The 14,666-nt window shown below is 40.3% G+C and overlaps 1 protein-coding gene across 7 annotated transcripts in view; it reads right to left on the reverse strand.

Annotated features, from left to right (window-relative positions):
- LOC115479594 (saxiphilin-like) overlaps positions 1-14,666 on the reverse strand; it is a 93,844-nt gene that overhangs the window by 61,768 nt on the left and 17,410 nt on the right. For all 7 annotated transcript variants that reach the window (XM_030217597.1, XM_030217594.1, XM_030217593.1 and 4 more), the window contains 2 exons: positions 6,412-6,511; positions 2,133-2,309 (listed from right to left, as the gene is read on the reverse strand). In XM_030217597.1, coding sequence (XP_030073457.1) covers positions 2,133-2,309; positions 6,412-6,511 — 277 coding nt within the window. The remainder of the gene's footprint in view (positions 1-2,132; positions 2,310-6,411; positions 6,512-14,666) is intronic.

Consider the following 14,666-nt stretch of genomic DNA (forward strand, 5'->3'; position numbering starts at 1 on the left):
TTGTGAAATCGCTGTTTTTCCAGCTCATGCAAATCATTCAATAATAGTGGTCTTGCCCAAGCCTGGGCGAGATTCAACCTTGCTGGACTCTTAGACCTATTTCTTTGCTTAATTTCGAAGTGAAACTGATGGCTAAGATTCTAGCGACTTGTGTGATGGGTCCACTGCCAGATCTTATCCATTGGGATCAGGTGGGCTTTGTGCAATCCCAATAGGTGGTTTGGAATGTTGGTAAGGTTATGGCTGCTATGAGATATTGTGCTACTGGAAAATCCTTGCTGTTAATTAGTTTGGATGCCCAAAAAGCATTTGATTATGTCCATTAGGACTATTTGTTTCTTTTATTGGATAAATATGGACTTGGGGGTCCTTTCCTGGACATGATAATTCTATACACCAATCCCCTGTTGGCAGTGCTAGTCAATGGGGGAATCTTGGATTACTTTTCTCTGGGGCGGGGTACCAGTCAGGGGTGCTCATTGTTGCCTCAGTTATTTGTTCTTGCTTTGGAGCCCCTCTTGATTGCACTGTGGGCAAATCCAGAGGTCAGTGACCTTACTACTGGGATGGAAATCGTGAAGTGCATGGCATTTACAGATGATGTGCTCCATGTTCTTACACATCCAACCCGATCACTGTGGAGGCTTTTGCATTTGGTGCACTCCCACAGTATGGTGTCTGGCTTGTCTCTTAATCTTAGTAAATCTGAGGCCAGCCCATGGCCCTTAGAAGATGCATAATAAATTAAAGTACTTAGGGGGTTTATTTGACCAGTAAGGTGACAGATGCCCATCGGGAAAATTACACTGTATTACTCAAAAAGACTTTGGATGTTTTTGCTTTGTGGGCATTACTGTCACTGTCCCTCACAGGCCGAATAGCTTTATATAAAGTGGTACTATTTCTTACAGACCTTTCCCATGTACCTTACTAATCGGGATGTGGTTACTTTTCAGAAGAGTCTTAACAATTTTTTATGGAATAACAAGAGGCCTAGAGCTTCGTTAACTCTCTGCCTTTTGGTAAAGGGAGCTTAAATCTGCCTGATTTGTGGCACTATAATGTGACCTGTATTATGTGACACCTACTGGACTGGATAAAAGGGACTGCTGACTTTACACCTACTGCATTGGAACAATTGATTGCACCAACACACCTGTTGTATTATCGTCACACTACATATCCTACACGAGTGGTGACTGCTGCAGCACATCCTATTATAAAATTATAAAAATGAGCCAGAGTTGGAAGTGAATTTGTAAGCAGTTGAAACTCCCCTCCACCTCTACCATGCTGCGCCCTCTTTGGGGAAATAAAGACTTGGATCCTGGCGACAAAGCTATATTTAAAACGTTGGTCTCACTCTGACTTAACTTATATTCATGATCTGGTGACCGATGCTGGATCCATGAAATCCTTTGAACAGCTTCAGGAGGAGGGGGCCTGCATTCTGGTGGCTGGCTTGCTTACAGTCAGGTGCACCACATGTGCAGTCTGGTCTACTGTTGTGTTTGTTGTTTGGATGGTGGACAGAATGTGGGAGGGGGGGAATGAAACTTGAAAATCACCATGATGTATTGTTATATTTTTTTCTTTTTGGTGTCTATCTTGGTATTGGGTGGTTCCAATAAAGATATTTAAAAACAAACAAACAAAAAAAAGTAAACATTTTGTCCTTTATCTTTAAGATCTCTTTATAATCATATCTTGTTTCATAAACAACTAAAACCCCACCTATTCAGGAAATTTATTGCACAATGCTAATTAAAGTGTTTTCCATTTAATTATTTGCTTGAACTGCTCATTTGTGATATTTAGTGTTGTCAAAATTGTAATTTCCTAGTGATGTCTAGCTTCTTAATATGTACTCCACATATTCCATTATGTATGGTTCTATCTGCAGATTAGAAGAAATTTAATGGTTCTGTATAAGACCCTTTCTAAATATGCATTCTTATTAAAACAATACAAATTACAAAATAAATGGAAGTTGAAGAAAAAATACAAGCTAAAACAGTATGTCAGACTCTCACTGCCCTCTCAGATGCAAACTGAAAAGCACTGACAGCATTTTGGACTCCTGAAGAAGGTGCAGAATAGCTGTAAATTGCATCCCGTAATCTTCTACTTGCCTCTGATCAGAGACTGCTCTTCATCCCAGTGTATGTAGTTCTTGGACAGCAGGAAGCCGACAGGAATATTCCAACCTGATGTCCACTTGGCACCATTGTGGCAACTCCGCACTCCTTTCAGTCTCTGGATATCAAGGCTTCCCCGCCTAGTGACTGCCACTGCCAACACACAGCTGCCTAAAAAGACAACATGATACAAACTTCCCGTTCTGTTACAAAATACGGCTGTATAGACACATTCCTTATCTGAGATGTAGGAAACAACAGTTCCGAATTAAGTGAAGTGGTGTGGTAGCTGTTTTAGTCCACTTTTAAAGGTAATAAATGGAAATAAATCAAAACATAGAAAAGAAAATAAGACGATACCATTTTTATTGGACTAACTTAATACATTTTTTGATTAGCTTTTGAAGGTAACCCTTCGTCAGATCAGAAATAAGCAAATGTCGACATATCAGAATATATAAGTGAAACACAAAAGCATTCCAATGACAGTCTCACAGGAAGAGGGTGGGGTAGGTTAGGTGAGAAACAGGGAGAGATAAATGGCTAATAAGAGGCTGACAAAGCAGTAGAATCCCAGATCCCTGTTAAGTCCCGTCTGGTGGGTGTCAAAATATTTTATTATTTTGACTTCAAAGGTCTTACATTCTTGGATTGTCTTAAAATATCCATTTAGTATTCTTACCATAAGATCATAAGATCATTGATGAACACAAAGTGCATAGTACAAATGGAACCTACAGGACTTCTTTGTACTTTGTTTTGAGCAATACAGAAAAAAAGACAGCAGCTAAGAGAATGAAGAGTCTAAATGATTTCTACTTAATTACACAATTGATAGCACTCTATCCTATATTCTAGGTTGATTACAAAATGACATTCATAAAATTATAAAAACAAATCTCCATCACACAAAAACTAAACTAGCAAATGAGCCTTCTCCGGAGTAGCCCCCTGTGGCAAAACACTGGGCTTCCTTGCCTATGAACTGTATTGCTTTGCTGATGATTATATGTGTTTCTCTTTGTTAGCCAGCAGATGACAATTGCTTTCTTTAAAGTTGTACCATAAGTGACAGTGTTTTTTCTTTTTCCCGCCTGCGGCCTAACTGTGAAGTAATTAGTCAGTCTCAGTTTGGAAGTATAGGGAGAAAGCCCCCCTCTGCTGAGAACCTGTGCTCAGTTATATTGTGTAACTGACGAGCAGCTACATTTTTTATACTTTCCAGGCACTATTCAGGTAGTGATAAAATGTTTAGTTTGTAATTAATCCTATTTCAGTTACCTGTTATTGTATGCTTTTTTTCTTATCTGTTTTATAGTTAATTGTTCAATATTTTATGAAAATAAATGTAATTGTTTGTCTGCTCCGCTTGTCTGGACTAAGAATCTTGGTGGTTTGTGGTTTGGGTCTGTGGGTGCTTTCTGGGAACTGTGGGACCCCTGGGAGTGTGGCCTCCAGTAACCTAGAAATCACTGGGGAATCATCTGAAAGCGGAAGACTCGTCCAGAGGCGGTTGTGACCCAGCCAGTGGGAGGAGGGTGCTAGTGTAGAGCACAAGCAGCAGGTGCAGGCGGACATACTAACACAGTAACATAGTAAATGATGATGGCAGATAAAGACCTGTACGGTTCATTCAGTCTGCCCAACAAGATAAACTCATTTTACATGGTATGTGATGCTTTATATGTATATCCAAGTTTGATTTGTCCTTGTCATTCTCAGGGCATAGACAAAAGATGTCTGCCCAACACTCTTCTTGTACTAAGTTCTGAAGTTAACGTCGAAGCCCCTTAAAATTTAAACTCCAGCCCATCCATATCTATTCAGTCATGATCAGGGTGTAGACCGTAGAAGTCTGCCCAGCACCAGTTTTGTTTCTCCAATTACCGGCATCGCCACCTGATCTCCGCTAAGATTCCACGGATCCATTCCTTCAAAACAGGATTCCTTTGTGTTTATCCCACGCATGTTTGAATTCCATTACCGTTTTCATCTCCACCACCTCCCGCGGGAGGGCATTCCACATATCCACCACCCTTTCTGTGAAAAAATACTTCCTGACATTACTCCTCCCTTCAACCTCAATTCATATCCTCTAGTTCTACCGCCTTCCCGTCTCCGGAAAAGGTTTGTGTAGATTAATACCTTTCAAATATCTGAACGTCTGTATCATGTCACCCCTGTTTCTCCTTTCCTCCAAGGTATACATGTTCATGTCGGCAAGTCTCTCCTCGTACAGTTTGCAACACAAATCCCATACCATTTTTGTAGCTTTTCTTTGCACCGCTTCCAGTCTTTTTACATTTTTAGCAAGATACCGCCTCTAAAACTGAACACAATACTCCAAGTGGGGCCTCACCAATGACTTGTAGAGGGGCATCAACACCTCCTTTCTTCTGCTGGTTATGCCCCTCTCTATGCAGCCTAGCATCCTTCTGGCCACGGCCGTCGCCTTGTTTCTTCACCTTTAGATCCTCAGACATCAACACCCCAAAGTCTCTCTCCTTAGTCAAGCTTACTAATCTCTCCCCTCCTATTCGGTATCTATCTTTTAAGTTTCTGCACCCCAAGTGCATCACTCTACACTTCTTGGCATTAAATTTTAACTAATCTCATACAAGGGGAAAACTAAATTAACTGAGAGTACAGATCCTGTATACTATATTACAAACGTACTCCTTTTACTTTTTTTAATGCGTTTATTTTTAATAACAAATCACACTCATCAATAACCAATAAACCTTCTATACAGTCACTGGAACTCACTCATTCAACCCTTTCACTTCACCATCCAGCCAAAATACATTCTATAAGAGTCTGAGATTTACCCAACATAACAATATTGGCCCTAACACATTGCAAATATCTTGTAAGCAAGTCCATAAACACAATGCTGCTCCGTTATTAAAAAATCAAAAGGTTATTGCCCCTGATCAAGGATCAATATCCTTGTGTCCTTTCATTGTCCATATCAGATGTAAAAAATTCAAAAACAATGTCAGCAATGGAAAATACAGTTCTCCAACCAGAAAAACTCCTTCAATTGGTAAGATATCCTCACAGATTAGCTTAATGGCTCAGCGCAGGTTGAAGAGGGCTTCCTTATGACTGCATCATGCATTCAGCATTTGAGTTCAATTTTGCTCCTCTTTAGCTCCTCGATGCGAGACCGCATTTTGGATTACCCGTCCTCAGGAGGAACAACTCCCAACACCTACAACAATAAGTCATATAAACACTACCCACACATAGCGAATCATCATAACCACCTAATTATCATACATTTGTTATCCTTACATTTAAACCAATTTTATAGGCAGCCTACCTTCGGGAATATTAGTCCATCACGGAAACCCCTGCCAATCGTCTCAGATACTGAAGTAACTATGATTCACAACTTGCCTTCCCTTATATCCTCCCAATTTAATCACATACACCTGTAGGGAGAGGTACCTAATTATATCCACTCCACCTCTAGGTTTAGACCCCTGGGAGCCACAGTATCCCAATTAAAGATGAACCTTTGTTCCATGGAAAACAATTGCGTAGTGATGCCAACACCTCTATGAGGACATGTTTACCCACTCCTACCCTAGCTAAGATAATGTTCAAGCACCTTTCTGACCTCATTTGCAACTTTATTTAAATTAATTCCCTTATTTTCTTACTCCTGTTATTCTATCTTATCTATATGTTCCATCTTTGCTTGCACCCTATGCTGTTTAAGAAAATGTTTTATCGTGTAATACATTGAAATTGTAATGTAACAAACCATGTCATACTTTGTATTGTTTGAATATTTTTACTGCGTTAGTTGTCTATTGCTTATGTTTGACTTATTCTTGCTGTACACTGCTATGAGTGAATTCTTTCAAAAACACGGTAAATAAATCCTAATAAATAAATAAATACATAAATAAAATAAAATAACAGATTCCAAACTATAATTAAAATAAATCATCCAGAAAAAGCCTAAGTGAAGAAACAGGCCATGAGTAACTTCCTGAACTGTAAATAATTCTCCACCTTTCTTACTTCCACAGGTAAGTCATTCTACAGTTGAGTTCCTTCAATATAAAAGGTTTTGGACCTAATATCCTCCAGTCTAATCTGTTTGTAAAAAGGAATGGTTAATTTATCAGCAGATCTAAGACATGGTGAACAGTAAATTCTCAATACAGTGGCTAAAGGGAAAGGAACATCACCCTTTAAGGCTCTATAAGTCAAACTCAATGCCTGAAAAACAAGTGTTCGATGTAAGAGGCTCACATACCTTCTTCGGAGATCTCTTTCGCCACCACAGCGAGATTGTATAATTTTACAGCTGTATAAACATCACCAGCATCCAAGGAAACTATGTCTGCTTTGTTTGCCTGTGAACATCAAAAGAGGTTTCAGAGTTATGCCACCTTCTGATGCTGTACGTGGCCGAGTGCCAGCAAAAAAGATGGCAATGCAAACACCTATATGGCGCACTTTTCTTTAGCTAAACTCAATTGTTGCTTGTGGAATGAAATGTATTACTGTTGAGGAGTGGGAATTCCCAGAGTAGCCATCCCCATGAATTGTCTAATGGACACTGGATTAGTATCAATAAGAGACAATTATCAGGTGCTTAGTCACAGAAGGTTTCAGAATTGTTTAGAAAAAGAGTATGTAAGGTACAAACACCTCACTACAACAACTGATACTCAAATACCTGTGCAAGGGCTCTTCTTTCAGCTAGGACACTCAGTTTGACATCTGTACAGCCTTTCAAAGCCTAACTTATCTGTATAGCCTTTCAAAGCAACTAAAATCCTACAGGACAGAACTTAAGAATAGCTATATTGGTTCAGACCAATGGTCCATCTAGCCCAGTATCCAACAGTGGCCAATCCAGGTCACAATACCGGGCAGAAGCCCAAATGAACAACATTCCATGCTACCAATCGCAGGGTAAGCAGTGGCTTCCCCATGTCGGTCTGAATAGCAGATATGGACTTTTCCTCCAGGAACGTCTCTAAACCTTTTTTAAACCCAGATACACTAACCACTGTTACTACATCCTCCAACAAAGAGTTCCCGAGCTTAACTATTTGTTGAGTGAAAAAAATATTTCCTCCTATTTGTTTTAAAAGTATTTCCATGTAACTTCCTTAAGTGTCCCCTAGTCTTTGTACTTTTTGAAAGAATAAAAAAAATGGATTCACTTCTACTTCTTCTACACCATTCAGGATTTTGTAGACTGCAATCAGCTGTCTCTTTTCCAAGCTGAAGAGCCCTAACCTCTTTAACCTTTCCTCATATGAGAGGAGTTTCATCCCATTTATCATGTTGGTCTCTCTTTGAACCTTTTCTAATTCCACTATATCTTTTTTTGAGATATGGCAACCAGAACTGAACGCAATACTCAGGTGAGGTCACACTATGGAGCAATACAGAGGCTATTAGATTGTAAGCTCTTTGAGCAGAGACTGTCTTTCTTCTATGTTTGTGCAGCGCTGCGTACGCTTTGTAGCGCTATACAAATGCTAAATAGTAGTAGTAGTAGTAGCAGCAGCAGCAGCAGCATTATAGTCTTCTCAGTCTTATTTACCATTCCTTTCTGTCACAAGACACCTAGCCACCAGCCTGGAGTTACCCCATGGCCACTTAGAGGGTCTATCCCCAGCACAGCTCAGGTCTGCCTGCACCTGCCGTTTGTGCTCTACACTAGCACCCTCCTCCCACCTCTGGGTGAGTCTCCCGCTCTCAAATTATCCCCAGTGATATCTAGATTACTGGGTCTACACTTCCAGTGGTCCCATAGTTCCCAGAAAGCACTCACAGGCCAAACACACAAACCACCAGGATTCTGTATCAGTCCAGACAGCAGAGGCAATAAACTGAATAGTGTTTATTGTCTTAAAATATGAACAATGAACAAAAAAAAGTGCAATCAGCAAACAATATCAGGTAACTGAAATATGGATCAATTATAAAACTATCTAAACATTTGTTTACTTTCTAAAAAGAACATGAGTACATGGGAAGATCAGAGCATATAGTTGCTCACAAGTTATCAAAAGTAATTGTTTACAGGGCCTTTGCAAAGATATCCCTCTCTCTTTTCTTCCTGGCTAAGACTGGAGGAAAAGGCAGTAAAATCCAAATGAAAATGAGCTCCTGGACAATCAAAACCCGGAACAACAATCTTTGAAAGTACACTGCAGACTGCCTTTCTAAAAGGCTTAAACAAGGAAAACAGCCTTAGTTCTACAGCAGCTTCAAAACATAAAGATGCACTAAATACTGGCCAAAATAATAAGGAAATAAGGCAGTTTCACAGGCTTAAAAACACACCATTCTGTCACACTTTCCTAATAATTTCTAGCATCCTGTTTGTTTGTTTTTTCGCCGCCGCCACACACTGGGCAGAAGATTTCAGCGTATTATCTACAATTACATCTAAATCTTTCTCTTGGGTGCTGACCCCCAAGGTGGATCTTAGCATCAGGTAACTATGATTCGGATTATTCTTTCCTATGTGCATCACTTTGCATTTGTACACATTAAATTTCATTCACCATTTGGATACTGAATCTTTCAATTTCTTAAGGTCTTCCTACAATTTTTCACAATCTGCATGTGTTTTAACAACTTTCAATAGTTTTGTGTCATCTGCAAATTTAATCACCTTGCTCATCATTCCGATTTCCAGATCATTCCAATACAGATCCCTGCAGCACTCCATTATTCACCCTCCTCCATTGCGAGAAATGGCCATATAACCCTACCTTCTGTTTTCTGTCCAATAACCAATTCCTAATCAACAGGACATTGCCTCCTAGCCCAGGGGTAGGCAACTCCGGTCCTCGAGAGCTGCAGGCAGGTCAGGTTTTCAGGTTATCCACAATGAATATGCAGGAGATAGATTTGCAAGCACTGCCTCCATGGTATGCAAATCTATCTCCTGCATATTCATTGTGGATATCCTGAAAACCTGACCTGCCTGCGGCTCTCGAGGACCGGAGTTGCCTACTCCTGTCCTAGCCCATGACTCTCTAATTTTCTCAGAAGTCTTTCATGAGGAACTTTGTCAAAAGCTTTCTGAAAATCTAGATACATTCATCTATTACATTAAACAAAAATAATGGACTGAACCATTATAAAATGTTGAAAATCCTTCCATCTGTACAGTAGGCAGAACTGTACCTAAGAGGGTAGGGGTCCTGGAGCAAAGTAGCCTGCCGAGACTCCCACACCCCTATTTGTGCCTTTCCCTTTACACCCTCCAGCATTTTCCTGCTCTACCACCCTCTCCTCAATTTGATGCTCTCCCCACTTCCTGATAGTAACATAGTAGATGACGGCAGAAAAAGACCTGCGAGGTCCATCCAGTCTGCCCAACAAGATAACTCATATGTGCTACTTTTTGTGTACACCCTACTTTGATTTGTACCTGTGCTCTTCAGGGCCCAGACCGTATAAGTCTGCCCAGCACTATCCCTGCCTCCCAACCACCAGCCCCGCCTCCCAACCACTGGCTCTGGCACAGACCGTATAAGTCTGCCCAGCTCTATTCTCGCCTCCCAACCACCGGCTCTGGCACAGACCGTACAAGTCTGCCCAGCACTATCCCCGCCTCCCAACCATCAGTCCCGCTTCCCACCACCGGCTCCGGCACAGGCTGTATAAGTCTTCCCAGCACTATCCCCACCTCCCTACCACCAGCCCCGCCTCCCGATCTGATGGTGCAGCAGCATTTCTTACATGCTCCTGGCTTCTCCTTTGGCTTCACTTTTGAAGTCTAAGTTGCTCAGAATCCTAAAGCTTCATAGTTCTTACCAACACCATGCAGTTCAAAGTTTGTAGTAAAGCCAGCAGAGAAGTATGGAAAAGAATTCTAGATGAGAGATTCAGATTGTACATCGACAGGTGTTTAAACTAGAGGAGTGGAAGGTGGATGGAAGCCTCTGTATTTGAACTGTCACACCTGACAAATGAAGATAGTGAGCTTCTTACTTTGTGTTTCAATGCACAAAGGTCTCCTTTTACAAAGGTACGTTAATGATTAGCGTGCGCTAAATGGTAAGAAACTCATTTTATTCTTATGGATTTCTTAACATTGAGCAAGCGCTAATCGTTGCTGCACCTTAGTAAAAGCAGCCCTAGTTATGCGGGAACAGACTATACAGAGTATACAAAAACCAAGAGAAAATAGTTGGAAAGCTATAAGGATAAATGCCCCTACTCTAGGCAATAAATCCCAGATCTATAAGCCCTTATGTAATGGAAGCAGACCAAGGTATTGCTGCTATCACAAAATGCATGGTTCAATGAGTCCCATGCATGCGATAAGGACATACTGGGTTATAGTCTTTTCAGAAACTACAGAGATGGCAAAAAATGGGGAGGAACAGCTCCTAGTGTCAAAATGTATACCAAAGCATTAGAAATGTGGGGGGGGGGGGGGGGGCATGGGGAAAGGAGATAATGCCATGAATTATCTTGCAATGGTGTGTCTATAGACGATCAGTACAGGTGAAAAAAACAGTACAAATCTTGCTGAAAACATCTAAAAGGTGAAAATAAAGAAGGAGATGGTGTTGGTGGGTGCATACCATATGCTAAAGTTAGAATTAGAGACATCCTGTGTGAAGGAAAAGAATTTCTTGGCTGAGGAGAATTACCACTATAAAAATGAATATGCCTCCATGCCTGGTCTACCTCTTTCAGGCTCTTCCTATTCAGTTCCTCAATGTACTTCTTCAAGACCTGCAGTAAAGAGATTTATATGGAGGTGTTGTTGAGGGAGGGTGACCAAAAGAGTTCTGTATACTATGAAGGAGCACAGGGAGCTGAGGTTTCTAACTTATGTGCTATCTTGCAGCCCACCTGCAATATATTTGGGCTTGGAAGAAGATAAGCCAGGCTAAGAGATTTGCCCAAACTGACCAGCACTATGCAGGGAAAACTCAACTCCATTATGTTCTCTGGGGAATTGGGAAGGGGGGGTAGGAGGGCAAAACGGGTTCAGACAGATAACCCTTTGCAAGTCATGTGTTCAGTTTATGGAGGAGAGTGTGGGATAAAACAATGAAGGGCAGGGGATTCTCTTTAGTTACATCATGACGATATAATAAATAATTTATCCGGGCCCCTGTGGAACACCATACTCAATGCAAGATAAACTGTTGCCTTTCCTGTAAGAAGGAAAAAACAGCATAAGGCTCCCCAGACCCTCGGCAGGTAGTTGACACAGCAGAATAGCTTGATCTGCCATGTCAAATGACATGCTAAGGTCAAACAGGACTAGAAAGGAATCCCTTCTTTTTTTTTTAATTTATAGAAGTCTTTATTGAACTTATGTTGATACAAAACAAAGTTTAGACATCATAGAACACATCAGTAAGAAAACAGTAGTCTTAGTACGAAAATGAACAATAACAATAATTCCTATCAATCTACCATAAATTCCCGGGTAACTTCAACTTTTTTTCCAATTTTATACAAGAGTGAACCCCCCCCCACCCCAAACAAAACCCTTCCCCTTCGACCCCCCTCAAAACCTCCCTCTCCTCCCTAGACCCAACTCTATTACTCCCTCCTGTCATTCAGTCTAGTAACATTCTCCCCTACGCCACATTCAAGAAAGGCTTCCATATCCTCTCTCACCTAGTGTTGAACAAAAGTATGAAAGATTTGTTGAATAAAAGTATGAAAAATGCGGAGTGGAAGACTCCATGATTACAACAAGCTGTTTTAACACTAACCCTCCTGAGGCATGAAAAGAATGTGGCAACACATTAGCCAAAGGCAGGCTCCAGAAAGTCTGTGGGCTAAAAGGTAGGGGGGTAATAGAAAGCAGATGTTCTGCACATGATTAACAGTTTGTGGTATTCAGAGACTTGCACAGGAATGTTGTATGAGAGAATTAGTCAGAGGCCCGGTATAAAACTAGAGGGGAACAAAGAGGTAGTAAGCATTTTGAATTTTTCTTTGTCTGTCTAGAGCATTTTTGATTTGCCTTAAGCTTGCTGTAAATTGCTTGTGTGTGTAGATATGCTTTGAGTATAGAAATGCTTCCTGACTACCCCTATTGATGGTAATCAGCTTGTACACTAAACAAATGAGTAAACTGTTTATATTAAATATGAAATTCGTCTGGCCTTCTCTACAAAAGTGGTGGCATCCTTTTATACAAAAGTGGCGAGCCAGCCAGGAGTAGGCCGCATACGGAAAAGAGAAGGCGAGACGAAGGACAAATTAAGTGTTTGTTGTTAATGAAGTTTTTTACAGGATTGAAAGTAAAGCAAGCGTTGTTTAAACCTGATGATTTCTGTGCTCCACTGATGTGGGATTGATCAAACTACTGACGTGGACATACAGGTGATAACTCCTGGGCTTGCTAAAAAGAGAAATAAGAAGACGCGTGAGTAAGCTTACACTGTGGCCTTATTACCGATATATTTGTTTAGCTTTGTAGTTTTCTTTTTTGTATATTTTCTTTGTTTAAGTGCATTAGTATATTTTTGTAGATTGTGGCTTTATAGGAGAAATTGTAATAGTCAGAATACAATGAAAGGGAAAGGGGCAGATAAGAAAGAAAAGCCTCCTGTATATGCTATGTATTTAGATTTAGATAGTTCAAAAAAATGCTCCCCTTTGCAGCATGTCATAGAATTATTCCCATTAGAAAAAAAACAGATTGAAAAGATACATGAGAAATGGATCAAATATGATGCAAAAGATTCTGTTTTGAGCTGGTCTCAGGATGGATCGTTTGATCGTCCAAAATTATTATCTCTCCTGGAATACTTACAACAAAATAAAAAGAAGAAGAAAAGCTTAGAATGCAGATGTAGAAAAAAAAAGCAGCCTTTGGTTCAGCCTGAAGGTTGAGGAATGTCATCTGGTTTTGATTTAGAAAGGTCAGGAAGAACTGAAATTTGTTTTGTTCCTTTTAAAAGATTGTTTTAGATTAGATTTAAATAAGTTCTTTGTCTTATAGGGAATTCTGATCTCTGTTTATTTTAAAATATGTGTTATTCTGTTTCTAGTTCTCTATGTGGAATGTCTTTGCAATTTAACTTTGTTTGACTCTTTTTTAAGTGAGATTCCTGCAGTGTTAAGAGATCATCTGGTTTGAATTAGTCACTAGCTAGTTCTGTGTGTAGGTTTAATAGAAGTGGTGATTTAAAATCTTTAATAACATCTGAACAATATGATTTGTCAGCAATATGGTCACTATGCCTCAGAATGTTATCAGAAGGCAGGAATGCCCCAAGTACAAATGCAGACGCAGCAAGGATTAATGCCACAAGTAGTAGGGATACCTGCGAGTGCCCCGCAGACTGCAATACAGCAGCCGGCGACGCAATCACAGGGACCAGGGGCTGCAGTACAGAGACAGGGTACTGTAAATGCTTTTCCAACTTGGCAGAATATTCCAGACCAATGCTATTGACTGGAAGCAAACCCGTGTCAGGAAGAGGGAATGATTTTCAGGTTAGACACAAGGGAACCCTTTATTACATTGACAATTGGCAAATATGGAACTCCTGTGAGATTTTTGATAGATACAGGGGCGAGTACCTCTGTGTTGTGTGCAAAACCACAGGGAGTTAAGCTTTCAAATCAGTATAGAACAACAGTGGGATTTACGGGGATAGAACAAAGAAAAAGGCTAACGGAACCGACTCTGGTGCGCTTGGAATGCCAACCGCACGGTTCAAGGGAGGCTGTGGTACCCTTCTTAGTGGCACCTGATTGCCCAGTAAATTTGTGTGGTAGAGACTTATTGTCTCAATTAGGATTGTGTTTAGATTTTGGAAATAAAGAAATACCAAGTTTGCTCACCATGGTTCAACAGTTGAATAATGAAAATAAAGTAAGGGTTATGGAAGAATTACCACAACATATTTGGAGTACAAGTGATTCACCATATGGACTAGCCATAAATGCAAAACCCCATAAGATAGAATTAATAGAAGGGGCAAAGGGGCCGAAGCAAGACCCTTACCCCATACGACCTAAATTAGTATCCAAAACCCTGGAACACATTGGTAAATTATTGAAATGTGGTATTATTGAACCTTCAGTATCCCCGTACAATACCCCATTGTTTCCGGTCCCGAAAGGAGAAAACAATGTAAGGATAGTACATGATTTAAGAGAGCTAAATGAGGTTACAAAAAATCAATTTCCGATTTGTGCAAATCCTGCTACTCTTTTGCATACCCAGAATATATATGCATATAACACTGTTATTGACTTGTCTAATGCATTCTTTTCAATACCTCTTCATCCAGAGTCTAGGGATTTGACGTCATTTATAGTACAGAGTGAGGCATACAGGTGGACTAGGATGCCTCAAGGCTTTACTGATAGTCCATCGGTATTCTCAAAACAACTAATGATGGATTTAAAGGATTTCAGGAGTCAATTGCCTGACACGGTGTCATTGTTTGTCTATGTAGATGATATTCTACTGTCTGCTGAGACTGAAGCAGAATGCCTAGATTGGACTACAAAATTATTTTTGTTATTAGGAGAGTTAGGATA

Source organism: Microcaecilia unicolor, chromosome 11, assembly GCF_901765095.1.
Source record: "Microcaecilia unicolor chromosome 11, aMicUni1.1, whole genome shotgun sequence".
Taxonomy (NCBI): Eukaryota; Metazoa; Chordata; class Amphibia; order Gymnophiona; family Siphonopidae; genus Microcaecilia; species Microcaecilia unicolor.